At 35.1% G+C, this 14,154-nt stretch overlaps 1 protein-coding gene and 1 long non-coding RNA gene across 2 annotated transcripts; one reads left to right on the top strand and one right to left on the bottom strand.

Moving 5' to 3' along the window:
• The first annotated feature begins 2,612 nt into the window (after positions 1-2,612).
• On the top strand, positions 2,613-3,871 carry LOC134226884 (nuclear receptor-binding factor 2-like). The gene is made up of 2 exons (XM_062707959.1): positions 2,613-3,027; positions 3,089-3,871. The coding sequence occupies exons 1-2, from the start codon at positions 3,004-3,006 to the stop codon at positions 3,776-3,778; spliced, it is 714 nt and encodes a 237-aa protein (XP_062563943.1). The 5' UTR covers positions 2,613-3,003; the 3' UTR covers positions 3,779-3,871.
• A 1,608-nt stretch (positions 3,872-5,479) lies between these two features.
• Positions 5,480-6,543, bottom strand: LOC134223447 (uncharacterized). Its single transcript, XR_009982582.1, has 3 exons — positions 6,413-6,543; positions 6,000-6,188; positions 5,480-5,913 (listed from the first exon to the last, which is right to left on the bottom strand). It is a non-coding gene; the product is annotated as an uncharacterized LOC134223447 (long non-coding RNA).
• Positions 6,544-14,154: the final 7,611 nt, after the last annotated feature.

The following is a 14,154-nucleotide window of genomic DNA, read 5'->3' as shown; positions in this document are numbered from 1 at the left end:
GAGTAATTCCCACAATTCTTCCAATGAATTCACAGAGCTTCTCCAAGGAATTCACAGAAGTGCTCCAAAGAATTTCCATAATTACTCCGAGTAATGCCCAGAATTCCTCCATGGAATTCCCAGAATTTCTCCATGGAATTCCCAGAATTTCTTCAAATAATTCTCAAAGCTCCTCAATAGAAAGGCCAGAATTCTTTCAACGAATTTTAAGAATGCCTCTGAGTAACTTTCAGAATTCCTCCTCCTTTCTTATAGGAATTCTCAGAAATCTTCAAAGTGTTTCCGGAATTCCTATAAAGAATTCTCAGATACCCTCCAAGGAAATCTCAGAATACCAAGAACTCCTAAACATAAATTCTCTGAATTTCTCCAATGAATTGCTAGAAATCTTTCAAGGAACTCCTAGAATTCCTCTATGGAGTTCTTAGAATTCCTTCAAGAAACTACTAGAATTTTTCCAAGAAGGTTCAATAATTCCTCCGGGAAACTTCCAAAAATCTTATTATTAACTTCCAGCACCTCGATTGTATTTCCAGAATTTCTCTAACGCACTTGCAGAATTACTCCAACGAACTTCCAGAGTTCTTCCAAGAAACCAAGAAATTCCTCCAATAAATTTCCAAAATTCCTTCTCATATGAATTCCCATGACTCCCAGAACTCCCAATGAATTCCCATGAATTCCCAGAACTCCTTAAAATTATTTTGCAGAATTCCACCAAATAAAAAAACCAGAATTCATTCAAGGTATTCCCGGAATTACTCCAAGAATTTTCCAGAGTTCCTTCAACAAATTTTCAGAACTCCTCTGAGTCACTTCCTGGATTCTCCAAGTATCTTCCAGAATTCCTTCAAGGAACTTCAAGAATGCCTCCAAAAAGTTCCCAGAATACCTTCAAGAAGTTTGCAGAATTCCTCAAAATAATTTCAAGAATTTCCCCAAAAAAATCTTAAATTCCTGAAAAGAATTCATAAAATTTATCCAAATAATTTTCATGAAATTTGTGGCGTAAACTTTCGAGGAATACCGCTACTTCTATTTCTACTTCCTCTGCCTTATTACCTCCAGGAACTTTCAAGAACTCCTGCTAAGAGCCACAGTAGTATATTCAGCGGAAAATTTTTGCACGATATTTCTTGGGTGTTGTGGAACACTTGTCGAACTCTCTGGGGCATAACTTGTAGAATTCTTGGGCAACTGCACTTCCTAATTAAAATCCTGAAGGAATTTCTTTTTGGGTTCCTGAAGCTGGTGAAATTCTTGAAGAAATCATTGGAATAACATCTGTTGGAGTTCCATGGAAGGATACCTGGAAAATCCCTGTAGGCATTTCAGTCGGAATTGCAGGAAGAGTTGCTGGTTGAAACCCGGAACAAACCGGTGAAAAAACCCTAGAGGAATTTTTGTTGCTATTCCCCAGGCTATTCCTTGTCGTTTTGCTGAAGAAATTTATGTTGGTGTTCCAGGTGAATTCCTGCTAGGTTTTAGTTTTGAGAATACTGCGGTGAAATGTTAAAGAAACTTCTGATCCTGAGAAACTTGATTCCTGATCTGGTCTGGTCTGATTTCGGTGACTTCCAACATATTTTTTTCTATACGATTTTGCCACGAAATATGAAACAAAACAAACAAGAAACGTCATCGTTAGTTATTTATGTTTTCACCATTCTCGCACGCACACTCCCTTACTACACTGCAACGTGAAAATTGGCTGCGTGCTTAATACAGATTTGGAGCTTACCGAACGAGGTATTGCCTGATTTTCTCAAAATTGCACGCGGCGAACCCTTCATGAAAGGTACCGCCGCGCTTTCTGCACCCCGTTTACTTGATTCTTATGGGGGAATAGCATTGCGGTGTATCGTTTGGCGCGGCCGTACCTTTCGACAGTCATTCGCCGCGTGAAGTTTTGTGCAAGTACCCGTTTGGGAACATTACAAACGCCGCGCAGTGTATCATATCCAGAAAATCTGACAATACTAAATTTAAAACAGGATTTTTTTAAATCCAGATTAAATCTAGTATTATCCTCGTTGGTGCTTACCGCCATAAATGGGGAGAGACACTTCTACAGAAAATGGGTGTTTTTTCACCCATTAATGGGTTTTCGCAAACAACCGTGTATAGCATATATGTGGAAACACACATAAACGTTATTTATTAATAACCTTTATGGGGATTCTCCAATAGCGGGTGGTTATTAACGCACACATAACATTTATTTGTAAATTTCTTTAGATTTTTGCCAATAAAAATGTGTGGATTTTTATTAGTGTATAATAAAGATATTATTATTATGTTTACAAAAGTTAAGTGAAATTAACCTAACTTTTGGTTAGTTTTTATTTAAAATTGAGTATATTTTACTTAATATTAGTTGAATTTCGATTAATTAAAAAAAAACTTAATTTTGGGTTCCTACCCTAACCCCTCGATTTGAGTGAAAAGCACCTTTTTTTAAACCGTGACTTTTTTTATTTATTTTTTCTAATCGTGTATATGGCTGCGTACGTTCTCAGAGATAAAAGAACGTTTGTTCTTTTGCTGACATCTGTTTTGGAATGACAGTTCAACATTGTCGTTCCAAAAAAGCCTAAGTTGCAAATGTGAAGTGCGAGTTTTTCTGCAGTTTTCATGAAAACTAGGAATTTCAACTGCTGTTAGGTAGCAGATGTATAAAACTTCTTCAGATACTTATAAAATGTTAGATGCGATGGTTCTAATTGCCGATAAAATTGCTTGAACAATAACTTATTTAACTGTTAAGATTTGCGTTGCCTATATTCGTCTTTATGAAACATCAATGTTGACTAATTTATTTTTGTTTTCAAAAAATTTCTTACTCAAATCAAACGAAATAAAAATCTGATTCGCTGTATTTATCTATCTGATTAATTTAATACGAATTGTAGTTGTTATTGTTAATTTTTAACGATAACAAGTTAATATATACATACTTTATATTGATCATTAGCAAGTTGAATTGAAATTAAAGATTGTGATATGGAGAATTCATTCCTCAACATGGTAAAAAATACAATATTTTCCGTATTGCACAACCGCGAATCGCTCAATCGGAATTTTACAGGCTCACGTTTATGGCCGAAGAGCGGAACATCACTCGAAGCACCGACGATTTGATGAAGCCATCGAAAACCATCGCAAGGCAGCGTCCTACATTGAGGAAGCATTAAAAATTGCTCCCCAGTCTGCTGTCGTCATTGAATCTCTCCAACTGCAGCGTAAATATCACCAGAAGCAAGTTGAATTTGTGCGCCACAGAAAGCAACAATACGAACGCTATATGAAGGCTCTGGAATACCAGCGAAAGAGGAATCCGGAGTTCTTGGCGAAGCAGCTGGAGAAGATGGATAAGTACAGCGAACTACAGGTTGCAATCTATCAGAACTTGGATGAAACCGATAGCTTGCTGGAAACGATGGCGCAAAATTCTAACGAACACAGGATGCCCGCTGTGGAGGATCTGATCACCTTGAACCATTCCCTGCATGTGTTAGTGCATCGAATGACGCAAAATATCGACGAATATGTCACGGAAAACGAGACGCTTAAGGAAACTCTTAATTTGTATAGAAATGACGCTGGGGACAAAACGGCCGCTAACAGGAGATTGGATAGGGAACATAATGTGCGCATAGCATCTGTGGAAACGGACCGTGACGTAATGGAAGTGAATGATTATCATCAGAAGGGTCTACCAGCGTTGGCGCCTCTTGAGCTACCTACATTTGACCTGCCGGAGTTCGAGGGCAATTAAGAAACTGCATGGGATGACAAATAGTTTTAAACTCTAGATGTACGTTTCATTCAGTTATGGTATAATATAAGCAGCGGATGCATTCATTTTAAATTTGAGTTTGAAACATGAAAATATTTGAAAAGATTTCAAACAAACGGAGCAGTATTATACTGCATGGAGTTGGAGAATCAGCGACAATGTTCTAGGTATATTGTTTCAGTTTAAGGAATAGATTCCGTCAAAATGAGGTAACTTACAACAATTTGACTTGACCCCATTCAGATGCACGAGTTTGTACTATTCCATTTATTACTGTTCAGTGTATCGTACTTGACTCGACTTATCATTAATGAATTTCCAGCAGTGAATCGAATTTTTTTTATTATTACTATTATTGGTGTTCAAGCAATTCTACGCCCCGTCAAAATTGTGGAACCGGTGTGTTGTAGTGGTTGATGTTTGAATCAATCTTAATTTTGATAAGCGCTTTTCGATTTGGATTTATATATTAACACACTGGTTAGACACTCAAAACTATATTCCCGATTCGATCGTAACCGCTTGGTACAGAACACGTCTATTCAAACCGCGTACCCAGACTCAAGACTCAACTGCCTTTTTCCACTTTCCATCATGTTTCCTCCCGCATGGAAGGATGTCTAAAAGAGAACAGGAATCTACCTGGATAAGATGCAAACCATCCTAGCCATGCCTCAAATTTATCTTGTGCTCGAACCAATCCCTTTTTAGCGTGTGTGCTCAGCGGTTCACCCATACTGCCAAGCAAACGAAGCGGTGCAACTGTCAAAACATGCGCGCTTTTTTCGTCACCCTCGCGGCTTCGCCATGTTTTTTTCACCAGTCCAGTTGACTGCCCTTTGGTCCGGTCGTGACAAAAATTCCCCAAGCCCTCGGTATCAAGCAGCCCTGACCGTTCTGACCGAGTCGTACTCCTGATTCGCCTGATTCGGAGTTTGTAAGTATGTATTTTACTTCATGTATATTTTTCACTAGAATTCTATTTCTTTGTTTTTAGCGGCGCCGGTTGGCTGGTGGTTCGCCTTTTGCGGAAACGATGACGCGGTTTCGGGTTTACGACGCCAGGCATATTCTTGTTCAGTAATGTGCATGGTAATAATGATTTCGAGGCGAGATGGACCGTCTGGCAACTGCCCGGATAAAAAATATCATTAAAATATCATTAATTTTACTGTAACAACACCATTCAAAACACAATTATTACCATTGAATATAATGTAATTCTGACAATAAAATCACATAAGAAATAATGGTTTTCCACGATAAAATTAATGGTAAATGGAACTTTTACAATAAAAAATGGGGGTTGTTATGTATCTTTACAATAAAAAAATCGAAAATTTTCCATACTAAATTCAGAGCAAAACAATTGATTTTACGGTTCTTCAATTGGATGATTTCTAGGGACAAAACAATAGAAAACAATGTGTTTCAAATGTTTCCTCATATTTTTTCTATTGTTTTACTACAGAAATACAATAAGATTTATAATTAATTTTACTCTAATACTACAATAGAAATACAATACAATTTTATGTTTTACAATTTATTTTATTGATACATGGAAAATATTTAATTTTAATTATTCATAATTTCATTTTGATATATTTCTATCAGCATAATTTTAATATAACTTAAATTTAATTTTAATGGTATTTTAATTAACTTTTCAATTATCTCTAATTAAATTTTAATTTATTTTAAACTGGTTTTTTATGGAGAATTAATAAAATTTCAATAAATTTCAATGAAGTTTTAATAAATCCTAATTGAATTTAAGTTTGGTTTTAATTTTTTATTAAATTATAATTGAATTTCAATTCAAATTTAATTTGATTTTAATTTAACTTTAGTTTAGTTAACTGCGACTAGCACATAGATAATATAATATTGTTTTGTCTTAGCAAATGCTAAATATTTGCGATTTGCAATTTTGAAATGGATTTCATATTTTTTCTGAATTGATGCAGGATGACTTTCTACGAATGTAGAAAATCACGCAACTGTTGCCACCGAATGTCCACTTCATGTTTCTAAAGATATCTGCCTTGTCAGTCTTCTGGCCGCGGACGTGATTCTTGCGCAGCACTCTCGGTGGTGTGCATTTCGATGTTCTGTAATATAGCAAGATTAAATTTAAACTTATTAACTTAAAATTAAATGTATTAACTTGACACTTGATATAACCCACAATACTTACGATTTCTAACAAACTCGAGCCAAGTCTTTATCCGGTATTATTCTAGAATCAGGATCTTCTTCAGTTCGGCTGGCACTGGCGATGAAGCAGCTGTGTTGATGTCTTGGCTTCAAACGAAGGACGAAGTCCAACAGCGGATTCGCACACGCCTCGCCAGATGCGTTTGCTCGCTGGGATCTTTCTTATTTACTGAGTAAATAAACGAAAAAATGAAATTATATCAAATTCATAACTGTTGCTTTTGTGAAAAAAGGAAAATGTTGATAGTTTATAGACAGATAAAAATGTTTAGTTTTATAAAAGGAAAATGCTGGTGAAAATCAAGAACACCCGGAAAGTTCATAGTATATCCTCCCGCAGCGCATAAAATCATTCAATGTAAGCTCGGGAGTTTTAAAACAGTAGATACTCACCCTCATAACACGGCACAGTGACCAATGATCCACCGTTTATCCCCATCCAACAACAACGAAACAGACACTTCTTGCGCCTCCGACACTCCCTGCACCTTGGCAGTCTACAATTTCGACTTTTTCACTGCCCGTAAACAAAACATACACGCTAATAAAAAACTAGGTTTTAACGAGTTAAATAGAAAGTTTTTTTTTAATATTTTTTCATCATCAATTATTGTTAATAATATGAACATTTATTATTTTAATAATAATATTTGAAAGAAAAAAATTGTGGAAAAATTAAATAACTTTTTTCACAATGAAAGCTATTGTTATTTAATTGTTTTCAATTTTTGTTTCGAAATGATAAATATTTCAATAATCAAATTATTTTTATTTTCACAACTGATTTTTTGATCCACCAAACACAATTATTTCAAAATTGTGTTCTGTCTTTTATTAACACAAGCAAACAACTAAAATATAATAAAATGTATAGATAACAGTTGAATTTGTTGTGCGTTTAATGTAAGTACAATAGAGGTGTTTTTCAACTACTAAAATCTACATTAGATGTACAATAGCCTGTATTGTATACCATATAATCAATAGTATTTCAATGAATTAAACCATACAAAGTACTGTATTTTTTTATCCGGGTGGCTAATGACATCGAGAATGACATCACAAAGAATCATCGATTGTATTTAACAGGAAATAGCGACTGAATTCCAGTAAGTATTCCTTTTGTAATCAAGCCGACATTTTCTCTGGAACCCAGTTAATTCAGATATTCATTCCGACATTTGGCCGGCATTCCTAATGAAATTGTGACGGTAGCCGAGTAAATGCCATTTGAATTTCGGAAAGGATTCCTCATAGATTTTTAGAATATATTTAGTATAGATTCCTTTTGAAGTTCAGTAAAGATTGTAACAGAATTCCCTTCCTTTCTTTTGCACAGGATTCCTTTTTAAATTGGCCGCTTCTCCAATCTCAGGACCGGGAAGCAGAGGCCGTTTGGATGGCCAATCTTTTGATAAGATGTCAATCACCCCACAATGCTGCCGATTCCATCTTCTGCCAGTAGTCGATTCCAGCGAGTCGACCAGTTATTCTTTCACATAATTATTTATATTATAAATTGTTTTATATAATATTCAAATGGAAATAAAAAATATATACTATAGTATACATTTATAAATGTTTCCCAAAATAACCTAAAACAAATCATGAAAAATATAAAAGAATAGAAAGAAGAAGAAGAATCACTAGGTACCCACATCTACACCATATCTAGCAAAAATCTAGAAGACATGTGATACTTATGTCTATTAGATATCTCTACGTTATCTAAGAGAACCGATATGTCAAAGCCTTTCCGGTTCAAACGGTTTGCTCGTCTAAAATTTGAGGTAGACACCGGTGTAAACGGTTGTTGCATTTGAGGCGGATTTGAGGTGTGACAGGTTCTAGACATCGAAGAAAAATATCTAGGAGACTCAACTTTTTGTCTCAGAGATATCGCGGAGATGTCTAGAACAAACTTCCGAGTGGGCTATTCTCTGCCTTTACACTGATACAAATAATCGTTACCCAATCATAGGATGTTGGCCAGAGTGGACACTCGATACGAGGACAAACGCAAGGAATAACTCGACGTGAGGAAACCGTGAAATAATTTTTTTTTTCCTTCTCCTAATTTTGGCACAGACCTGTTGATCCATATTTTGCCAAGGTGTCAAGTGATCTTATTTAAAATGACAGTTTACGACGCGAAACAAAAATTGGTTTTCTTCGCAAGAATTGTTCAAAAATATTCTGAACAGGTCTAGTAGTCTTTCTATTGTTGAATCAGTGTAGATTTTTATTTAAATTGTGTCAAATGCTCGCGATTTTAACGTATTCAAACATTTACTCTGGTCTCCTCCAAAAAGCCGGCAATCTGAGCGTATTCATCACATCTTTTATTTTTAGGATGTCGTATAGTAAACATTTGTTACTGAGTATGGGGTACTTCCTCCTTACAGACGACAGTTTAGAGCAATCGAAGAGTATATGGAAAAGGTCCTCTTTAACCTGGCAAGATTCACATAAGTCTGACCTAATAAGATTCCACTTCGCTAGCCGATCCTTTGTAGCTGTATGAAAGGTGCGTATTCTTCCTAAAGTAATTATTTGATATGTTGGTAAATCTATATTTCTAAACCAAGGTTCTAGTTGTATTTTTGGCATTATCTTAAAGCGTTCCTTTCCCTTGTATTGAGATGTTTCTATGTATTCCTCATTCCATTCTGTTGCAATTTCTTTTTTAAAACCCAAAAGGCAGTCACTGATAGTGAGGCGATAGTTTTCTATTTCTAATCTATTTATCCCTAATTTTGCTGCTCTGTCTGCTCTATCGTTCCCCACTATGTCTATGTGCCCTGGAATCCACTGTATTATCACTTCCTGTATATTATTTAAATGTAATATGGTGTAAAGGTGATTAATTAGGTAGTTATCTTTCTGTCTATTATTATTTAACATACTGCAACTACTTTGTGAATCTGTGAAAATAACGATTTTGAATTCATTCATACTGATTGCGTATTCTATTGCTTCTATAATTCCAACTAGTTCTGCGTTCATTATGGTAAAGTTTTGGTTCAATCTGTAGCTAAATGATGACTTGGTTTGATGATCATAAATTCCATACCCTACTCCATCTGAGGTTTTGACCCATCTGTAAATATTTGATAGTGTTGCTGGTATTTTTCATTAATTAGCTATAGAACTATTGATTTTTGAATTTCCTTTGGGGTGTTATTTTTGTTTATTGAAGTTATTTTAGAGATTATTATTATGTTATTTAGTGGAGGTGTATTTATTGGGTTTTGATTAAGATTGCATTGAAGTATGTGGTAGTTGTTTATTGACGCTATTTTAAGAAGGTAACTTGTGAATTTCGGCATTTCATCTGAAGTAATCAGTTCATTGAGATTTGTAGTAATGGGACTATTATTATAAATAGTATAGATTTTTAAGTATTTCTTTCATTGCTAGATATTGCGCTCTATATTTGAATGGTAATTCACCTGTTTCTGCATATAGTATATGGTTTGGAGTTGATTGTAAATATCTAAATGCGGTTCTCAAAGACAAATTCTGGACTTTCTCTATTTTTTGAAGATCTGTTTTACATGCTGCTGAGTATATCGTAATTCCATAATCCAGTTGTGATCTAACTATTGCTTTATTTATGTTGCCTAATGTTGTTGGATGAGTTCCTCCTTTTTTTCTGCTAAGCATTTTGAGAATATTGATTTTCTTTTTTGCCTTGTTAGTCGTTTCCGTTATGTGTTTTTAAAATTTAGTTTCTTGTCTATCCACATTCCTAAGTATTTGTGGAAATATTTAATTTCTACTGGACTATTGTTTATCTTGATGGGCAAGTTATCAGGGATATTATTATTAAAACAAATAGCTGCTGATTTACTGGGATTAACTGTTAGTTCTAGATTATGCAAAGCTGTATAAACTGAGTTCAAATCGTTATTCATGTTATTTATGGCTGTTGACAAGTTTATGTGTTTAATAAATAATGCAAATTGTATGAGAACTCCTTTTGTGACTATTTCATGGATTGAGCTTGTGTAGATGTTAAAAAGTATGGGGGATAGCGGGCATCCTTGAGGAAGCCCTTTATTTGTTGTTCTTTCTATTATTGTACCGTCGTTCATAGTTATTTTAACCGTTCTTTCTCTAAGGTAATAGTAACACCAATCTATTATTTCGTCTGGAAGTTTTTTTTCTGTTTTAGGATATGTAGAAGCTTTTCGATGTTCACACTGTCAAATGCTTTTGATAAATCTAAGAATGTACATATTGAATATTCCTTTTCATTTCTCGCTTCATTGATTTTAGTTATTAACATATTTACACAGTTAATTGCGGAGGTTTTTTGCTTGAAACCAAAAGATAGTTGTGGAATTAGTTCGTTCAATTTTAAGAAAGTTACAAGTTGTTTTTTGTAGGAGATGTTTATTGTTTTAAGGAACACTGGAAGTAAACAAATTGGTCGATAGGAATTTGAATTATTTTCATCTTTGTCTGGTTTCAAAATAGCTATTGTTTTAATTTCAAGCCAACTTTTGGGAATTACTTTTGAAGATGCTACTGAATTGCACATATGTCTGTTATTTTAATTATTAAGTTTAAATTTATTTGTTTCAAGAAATAATACGAAATGTTATCTGGTCCTGGAGCTGAAGTTTCCTTTTTTGTTTTAATTATGGATTGAATTTCTTTTAAAGTTATTCGATTTGTAACTATGGGTTAGAAGGGGTAAAATTGATATCATTAATTTTAGTGGGAAAGTTTAAGTCCATGAAACTTGTAGCTAGTTTTTTATCATTTAAAAGTTTAATATTATTTTTTTTCGGGAAACCTCCACTTATCATTTTCACTGTCGTCCAGAGTTGTTTTAAGTTCATGTCTGGGGTGAGACTGTCTGTTAATTCTCTGTATGATTTTCGCTTTTCTTTTCGAATTGCAGCTTTCATTATCGTTCTTGTTTTTTGAAAAAGGAGAAAATTTTCTAACGTCAAATTATCAAAGTATTTTTTTAGTTTTTCGTTTTTATCCTCGTATATTTTTTTAATTTCAGTATTCCACCAGTGTTTTGGTCTTTTAGTATTGGATGGTTTAAATTTAGCTTTGTTTATGTTTTCTATAAAAATTGTACTTAATTGTTCCGGGTTTTCTATTTCTTCTGGTTTAATCTGGTTCAAATATTCTATTGCTTTCTTTTTGTTTATTTGGATTAAGTTGTATTTGTATTTTTTTGCCTGGTCTATCAACTCGAAAAGTATAACCCTATGTTCACCGCATATTTCTTCGTCTAAAACTGACCATTCTATTTTTGGTGCTATATTGGAAGATACTATTGTTAAGTCTATTGCTGATTGTGTAGAATTAGGGGATCTGATCGTTGTAGGATTTCCATCGTTCATTACTATCAGATTTGTGTTTTCTAGTATTTGAGCTAACATTTCTCCCCGAGGACATGATTTGTTTAAATTATTCCATGTGGGGTGATGCGAGTTAAAATCACCTGCCAAAATAGTTGTAACATTTGATTTGTCTATTAAATCTATCAGATTTAGTAAAGAGGGCTTTAATTGACTATTTCCTATGGATGGTGGAATATAAACTGAGATGATCATGAGAGTATCTTTCGTATTGATTGTTTTTATTGCTATTGCTTCGATGGGGTGTATTTGTTATAATGAAATCACTGAGTAAGCAATCTCGTTACTGATCAACAATCCTACTCCTCCATATCCCTTATCTCTGCATTTTTAACGAATTTATATCCAGTAAAATTAAAACTTTCATCAGATTTAATCCAAATTTCTGATAGTATAGCTATGTCTATTTTATGTTGTTGTAAAAGGTTTGTTAAAAGTGAACGGTTTACTGCTGGTCTTAAGCTATTAATGTTATTTTGTAAAATGGTTAAATTTCTGACTGGGTCCATTAATGTTTATTTGGTTGAGTTATTCGGGGGTTAATGCTTGGTTTAAGAGATGTTGGGTTCACTTGTGATGGGTTGGGATCAGTACTCGGTTTCAGAAATTCCGGGTTTGTTATTTCATTGAGGTGTTCGCTGATATTTTTAAGTACTTGGACATTGTTTGTTTTTGTTGGTTTGTATGTATTTATGGCAACATCGATCTGCCCTGCGATTTGTTTTATTTTACTTATTAGTTTGTTCATATTCAGTTGTTTTACTAGTTCCATTTTAAGTGAATTCACGATTTTCTCAAGTTCGGATTTGGTAATGTATTTTTCTGTTGGGTTTTCATGAGTGTTCTTTCCTGACCAGTTAATTTCTGCTTGAATATTTTCCTTATTGCTGTCAATTGGGGGAAATCTTCGTTCGATTGTAGTCTTATTTCTGTTTGTGTTTGTCTTGGGTATCTTTTTTCTGCTTCACTGAATGTTAATTTGTTGTATGCCATTGATTTATTTATATTGTCCTGTCTGAATCTTTCTTTGCAGTTGACATCAAAAGCTTTATGCGACCCTGCACAGTGAAAGCATCTTACATCAAGTGATGTACAGGTGTTTCCCCCATGCTCTGGATTCGCACAGACATAACATCTCGTTTGCCCTGACTTGCAAGCTTTAACTCTGTGGCCGTATCTGAGACATCTCAAGCAGTATTTCAAAGGAAAAATGAACACATCTACAACCCTAGGAATACCAAAAATGGACACTTCTTTGGGCAATTTTTCACCTTCTGCGAATATTTTCACACTGTAGGTTGGTACTAATTTCCCTTTTACCATTTTCTGAATCCTTTCTACCTTAGTGATCTTAACCCTCTCTGATTCAAGCTTTTCGAATATCTCTTCATCTGGTAAACTCGGTGGAATGTCCCTAACTACGCCGATGGTTTGCTTGAACATGCTTGGTACATAAATTCTGTATTTAAAGGTTTCCGTTAGAATTTTTGAATTAATCAAGTTTTCTGCGTGTCTTGGGTTCGAGAAAGTTATCTTGTATCGGTTTTTTCCTGCTGTCTTCAATTCCGTGTAGTTAGTGATTTTGATGCTATGGAGGGTGCGGGCTATTTCCATGATATGAATGTGCTTGCTTTCCTCTGTTGGTTCAATGAAAAGGTTTTGAATGTCTTATTCTGTTCCCAATCATGTTCAAGAAAACCATCGCGTTCCCTATACTTGTCTCCTGTGTCCTTTTTCGATTTCACTTTGGTTTTGCTGGGTTCGCCATCTTGTTTTTCCCTGTCTTTATCCTTTCTCCTTTTCTTCTTTTCTTTTTTCTGATCATCCTCACTTTCGCTACTCATTTTCCTACGTTGGGTGGTTAACCCTTCGCAAGCTGATTCGTATCCTGTACCTGAGTCTAGCTCCTTATCTTTGCCGTCTGGAAGGTTCGAGGGCCTTCCACACTCTTCATGTTCCGACATCCAACGAGGTTTTGCAACCACGTGGTTTGGTGATTCCTACTACAAACGCCAGCCCCACGGAGAGGGCGCCTGAGAAACGGAATCTTAAAAAAAAATTTACCAAGTCGAATCTATACTGTAACCACAATCCTTCAACTACTGACTATTCAATCAATTTCCAAAATGCACTGTATTGAAAACAACCAATTTATTTGAGGTTATACAATTTTTCCTCTTACTTAACGGACGCGCACTTGAAACCTGCAAAAACTTTTCAACTGTACTCGCCGAGAGTTGATCGGAGAATCCGTGAAATAAATATCGGAACGAGCGCGATAAGAACAACGTGTTATTTATTTGACTTCTTGTAATACACACACAAAAGATAAAACTCAAGATCTGTATATCTACAGTCCGTGCTGCCAGTATACATGGTTCTGTGTATCAGCGCTTAAGGCGTACTTATACTAACACTCCTCCTCGCTGTGTCACGGAACAAGCCCGAGCTGCACGGCGAACTGTATCATCTTCTTCGGTCCTAATGGTTTTGTGAATAGGTCCGCTATCATCCGATCAGTAGGACAGTATTCTAGCTTAATGACATCACGAGAACACAGGTCTTTCGCATGGTGAAGTTTCGTGTCAATATGTTTACTTCGCTTGCTTTGTCGGTCGAGTGACACGAAGTCGATGCAACTACGGTTGTCTTCAAAAATGATCGTTGCTTGCCGTGAGATAACTCCCAACTCGTGCAACAGCCTCCGCAGCCATACCGCTTCTGATGCCGCTTCCGAGAGCGCAACAT

The sequence above is a fragment of the Armigeres subalbatus genome, chromosome 3, assembly GCF_024139115.2.
Source record: "Armigeres subalbatus isolate Guangzhou_Male chromosome 3, GZ_Asu_2, whole genome shotgun sequence".
Lineage (NCBI taxonomy): Eukaryota > Metazoa > Arthropoda > Insecta > Diptera > Culicidae > Armigeres > Armigeres subalbatus.
The sequence above is the reverse complement of the archived record's forward strand: the minus strand, read 5'-3'. Positions and strand labels throughout refer to the sequence as shown.